General features: G+C 38.5%; 1 protein-coding gene across 1 annotated transcript in view; it reads left to right on the top strand.

Moving 5' to 3' along the window:
- Positions 1-5,704, top strand: part of LOC124619711 (UNC93-like protein MFSD11) — a 228,181-nt gene extending 222,477 nt beyond the window's left edge. Inside the window, exons 7-8 of the mRNA XM_047146272.1 lie at positions 444-579; positions 4,361-5,704. Coding sequence (XP_047002228.1) covers positions 444-579; positions 4,361-4,558 — 334 coding nt within the window. The 3' untranslated portion in view covers positions 4,559-5,704. The remainder of the gene's footprint in view (positions 1-443; positions 580-4,360) is intronic.
- Positions 5,705-6,000: the final 296 nt, after the last annotated feature.

Below are 6,000 nucleotides of genomic sequence, written 5' to 3' on the forward strand. Positions count from 1 at the left end.
TCATGCACTGGTGCTGCTGCTCGCAGTGTGGTTTCAGTTGCCTGAGACGGCAGTCGTGCGTGCGTGCGTGCGTGCGTGCATGTGTGCGCGCTCGTCTATTGATGACAAAGGCCATTGGCTGAAAGCTTTAGGTGTGATAATCTTTTTGTTGTGCCTGTCTGCGACTCAGCATCTCTGCTATATGGTGAGTGGCAACTTTACTTCTCATAATATTGTGAAAAACGTTGGATATGGCACTGAAGAAAAAAGTGTGATGGATCATTTTGACCCCTTCTGCCATTCTAGTTTTAATACTGTTTAAATCTGGTTGATATATGTAACAGAATACAATTGATGTAGCATATAATTTGAGTATTTCACTAAGTACCCAGAAATGTACAAACACTTACTTGAGGGATTTGTTTAAAAAATGCCTAATAATGCTTTCATTGTTATATTTTCAGTGCCTATATTGCGATGCTCTGTAGCCTGCTGTTGGGTTTTGGTGACAGCTGCTACAATACACAAATCTACTCAATTTTGGGAGGAGTGTGGGCAGATGATAGCGCAGCAGCATTTGCTCTCTTCAAATTTACGCAGGTAAGCTGACTACACTATTGTAACATAAATTTCCTCATGCCATATACAGAGCTAGCCTCCAGTGCTTTGTCTGTTTTTTTTTTTTTTTTTTTTTTTTTTTTTTTTTTTTTTTTTTATTCTTGTTCAGTACTTTTGAGAATACTGAAACTTCACTTTCAAATGATGATGAAAACTTTCTTGGCAAGATACTATTAGCACTAATATATAGACATGTATGAAACTGTGTCACTGCCTTGTGTGTTCAATTAAATCACCCTGTTATCTAAGAGTTTTCAAGTAGTTTATTCTGATTTACACACAAGCTCTCCTGCAGACTATATAGGTGTACTCACATTCTGTTTTTGTTGCCTTCATTTGTCAAGTACATGTCAAACCTGACAACAACAGATTATAGTTGTTGACAAATCAAGACCCTAATGCAGGATATTGTGGCCAATGTGCAGTGACCAGTTTTCGTCCCAAGTGCTGGGCGAGCTAATTTGTTTGTTCGAAAGGGGAAGCCGACGAGTGTTTTCCAGCTTATGGCCAGTCAACCTTGACAGAATCGAGGCACATGTCCTGCAGTCTTTCTCACATGATTTTACAGAAACTATGCAGTAAAAAAATTCATTTTTGCTCTACTTATAGCTTTATATGTCAGGTTCATGATGATGTGCCCATCATCTTGTTAGTGGTCATAGTTATTGTAATACTTATGTGGAAGTAAGACACTAGCTGAAATTCAGAAAAATGTGCAACAAAAAATAAAGGTCGCTATGATTTTGCATTTGGTGCATATTACATCATATGTTGTTCCATATGAAATTTGATTTTTTCTGTACACTTGGGTACAGTCATCTGTCACCAATCTCGAGAAAATTGATCTGATGTATCACTCTCACTTGTGATCACCCCAAGCCAGTGATAAAGTCAGAGTGAAGTATCCACAACATTCCTCACATCTGATAAAATGTTTCAGACAATGATATCAGATTTTGGCAAATGAAAGCACGCAAAGAGGAGAGTATTTTACTATGTTGTTGTTATGTAAATCTTCATTATCTAGAATGTAATTTTTAAGTGCGATCAATAGCTGGTGAAACGAGAAATGCTATGGGTTTTGGAACAATATAATGAAGAATGAATACACATTTTTTTGTGCTGAGGATGTGGTTTTTTGTAAGCTACTGACTTTGCTTTTCCTCAGTTCCTCACTTAATAAACTTAAGAAACCACTGTTTCAGAATTCTCTTGCAGTTGTCTGCACAACATGTTGATGAAGAGAGACTTTGTAAACTCCTCTGTGTTTTGGCAAAAGAAGCAAATTTTACCATTGTAACCAGGGAAATGTGTAGGTTTTACTCAAAATTTGCGACTCATGACATTTCTCTGAAAGTTACAAATGGCTAACAAGCCAGGCACAAATAAATCACTGCATTTGCAGTGGAATTCTTTTTCGATAATAACGAAAGCAGAGGTGACAGTAGACCTTTTTGAATGGTCACCATGCAGGTGTTGGCATAGAGGGGCCCCACTTAGCATTTACAAAAAATTTGAGCGTAGGCTTCAGTTCAGAATGGCACTTCCCCTCCAGTGCCCAGCATTTCCCCTACAATGCCTGCCTGTAAGCCCAACCCCATGCGTGCCCTGCTGCCCCGTGCATCTAACAGCTACAGCATTCTGCACAAATTAGAACAGTAAAATCTGGGCCAATATTGCAGAATGGTAATGGGTAACTAAGAGTTCATTTCTTGTTATGTAATTACCAGGAAAGTTTGGAAGCAGAATCTCCATGAGGTTCACATTAATCAATTAATCAAATGTAATATTAAATTCCACAGGGATTATTATAAGGGATAAAATGCAGATGTATTGAATGAATTAGAACATAAATTACCACGAATTTGCAGCTGTGATGAACTCTTATTAGAGACTAAATTAAAAACTAGCTTTCATTCAAAACTTAAATTCTGTGGTGTCAGTACCAGTTACAAAAGAAGAAGTCATTTATGATAAAAAAGGAAATCGGCCAGAAAGCATGGTTGGATGTCAACATAATTTCACACACACACACACACACACACACACACACACACACACCACTGGTGGTGCATTAGTATTGTTCATGTTTAGTTGCCGGGGTGTATAAGGGGAACGAATAGAATTGGATGTTGATTGATCACTGTGAAGGACATGGGGGTGCTGTGTACTCGTGTCAGACAACACTGTCACCAGCTCAGAGTTTGCAAGGGGCCTTACTATGAGCCTCTGTTTGGTCAGCTGATGGAAACGTGCAATATCCAGATTTGTGGGGCATTTGGATGTGACTGTGGCCCGATGTTGGACTAAGTGGGAAAGTGAAGGCAGGAATACTCGTCAAGGTTCTGATCGACCACATCTGTCAGCCACAAGAGAGCATTGCCTTATTGTTCACCAAGCACATTGTAACCTCTTTACATCTGTGCCTGCCATCTGAGTACAAGTAATGGACTTCTCACTACATTCTCTGTCATCAGGCACCATTGGCTCAGATACTAACAGCAGCCAGACTAGGAAACTACCATCCCATATGTCATTGTCTGAGCACAAACAGCTGTGTTTGAAGTTGTGCTCTGACTGTGAAGCACAGAGTGGTGATGAATGGCATTACATTGTCTTCAGCAATGGATAGTAATTCTGCACTGTCCTGGTGACCATCATAGCAAGTATTATGGTGACGTGGGGGAGAGGTCTCACTCTTCCAATGTTTTGGAGCGGCACAGTGTTGTTATTCCTTGCCTCATAGTGTGGGGAGCCATTAAGTATTACTTCAGGTCACTAGTGGTTTTGACTGAGGGAACTCTGGCAACACAACAACACATCACCCACATTTTTCGTCGTCATGTTACCTCTCGTGCAACAACATTGTGATGCCATTTTTCTACAGAACATTTCTCATCCATACTACTCTGGGAACTGTCTGCATGATGTTGAGGTACTTCCATGATCAGCAAGATCCACAGACTGTAACCAATAGAACATGTCTGTGACCAACTTGGAGGTCAACATTGTCCCAGCAACAGTATCGAGGACCGTTACGACAGTTGTGAACAAGCTAGCCACAGGAGAGGGTACAACAGCTGTAAGACACCCTTGCCAAACAAATCAGTTCATGCATCCAGGCCAGAGGGAGTGTAACATCATACTGATAAGTGAGCTCATACTGCCAATTTCTTTGTAAATCTGGCTCAATTTTCGAACAATTAAAATAACATCACATATCCTCTCAACCTGCAAAGTTTCATTTCATGCACTCCTCATTTCTGGACACTTCACGTTTTTTCTCAAGCAGTGTACTTCACTCCTGTGTAGATGCTTATAATTTCTGCACATAATCATCCCATGACATATTGTAAATGCGTTGTCAACAATTAATAAACAGTTTAAAAGGTTAATGTATATCTTGGTGTGACAATTACCTCCGAAGAGAAATTTACTTACGTGTGGTGATGAAATATAAAGTTAAATGAATCTTTAAAGTGCTCGAAACCAATCTGCATCTTTGAAATTAGAAATTGGATGAACAATGCACTTTGAGACCACAGAATTTATCAACATAAGCTGCCTAGAACAAAGATACCATACTGCCCATAGACTCAATTTAAATGTATTAGGGACATAGCTGTTGGCCAATATTCCATCAATTGATTGGAACACAGTGGCTCATGTTATTCTTATTTTGCTCGAGAGGTGATATTTTCCAAACAAAACATGATGATGTGAGAGAGATTAAACTTCATTACAATCTTGTGTGTTTTTCCAGTCTGTGGCCGCCGCCGCCAGTTTTTTCTACAGCAGTCACGTAGGGCTGCATGCACAGCTGGCCATCCTGCTCGTGTTGTCCACACTGGGCACCGTCATGTTCTGCTGGGTCGAGTGGCGGTCGAGAGCCCGGCGAGACAGGCAGCACAGCCCAGACCTCAGTCAGGTTGAAGGCAGCATAGCCACCAAGGGAGACTGACAAACTGCCGTGTGTTTACTGCGGCAGACGTGTGCTTGTGCCAATCCTGTGGAGAGTGCCCTCCTCAGGAACTTAACATTTGCTGCATTGCCAACATGTCCCAGCTCCAAAATTGTGAATTTAACAAACAACTGTGTCTAGGTTCTGTCCTCACCTGTCATTAATGACATTTTTGTCTTCCTCTGGCCATATCTGAATCATTATAGTATTTAGTGAGTCGGGAATGTTGCAAATTGTAGCTAACCTCCATTATTATAGGAATTAGCACAGTCCTTCTGTGATTATCTTATAACTTTAATGGTGCTATTACACAAATTTTAAATTGATAACAAAAATTCTGTGATATGTATGTTGCACTGTGGTGTGCTTCCTAATGAGGATCTCTACAATTACATTCCTTCCTAATTGTTTTTAAATATTTTCCTTCAAAATTGTCACTGACAGTAAGCTGTCATTTTTAATGGAATCTTCTAACACTCTTAAAAATGGATATTTCTTGCTCAACAAGAATTATTTACAGAAGCAAGGATCAATTACCAGTTCCAGATCAGTTAACATTCATTAGCATTTCAGGATGTCCTGTGAACAACACTGAAGTGATGTTATTTAGTATTTTGTGGTCCGGCATGTTCATAGGAAACTATCAGATTAATAATTTGTAATATCAGGTTTTATTCTATACAACTGTTTTATAAAATAAGATTTAATAACTTTTTATGTGCAATATTTAAGACCTGTTTCAGAGATTATTTTTCTAATGAAGCATGAACAATATTTATTAAAAACCCTGTAAATTTAGTCCTATTTTATTTACCATTCAAGCAATGAATAATATCGTTTTAGATGACTTTTTACTGTATTTCCTAGTATGTATTATATTTTTCAAATACCGCATGAGGTAAAAACTTGAGTACTACAATTAATGGATGAGATACAGGTGCCACAAATTTGAATTCCTATAGCCTACAATTCTCTATTGCCTATAAACAAAGTATTGTTAGCAGGCCTACAAGATAAAACTCAGTGAATGCCCATTACTTTACTTTTGTCAGTTCTATTGGATGTGTGTGGCTGTTGATGCACAGGTAGAAGAAGAAAAATTTTGTACTGTGAGAAATTTTGTTGAAGAAATTTATTTCACAGAAACTGAGTGTAATATTTTTTTCTATTATTTCCCACTATTCACCAACAAATTTTATTGGTAGTTATTTCAAATTGCATTTCCATGATGGTTATAATCCTTACAAAAGGTATTTACAGACAGTTAAGTTGTGAGTAACAAGTAATTAGTCCAAGCCTGACCGAGATTTGCGCTCCTGCAACATGATCACAGTGCGACTTCATATTTCCATAAGCACGATTGTATCAGTAGTGTTTAGTTTCAATTTTTTATATTACCACCAAAGCAATAACTGTATTAATTAGATAATTACATTACTTAA

The sequence above is a fragment of the Schistocerca americana genome, chromosome 6 (genome assembly GCF_021461395.2).
Source record: "Schistocerca americana isolate TAMUIC-IGC-003095 chromosome 6, iqSchAmer2.1, whole genome shotgun sequence".
In the NCBI taxonomy this organism is placed as follows: Eukaryota; Metazoa; Arthropoda; class Insecta; order Orthoptera; family Acrididae; genus Schistocerca; species Schistocerca americana.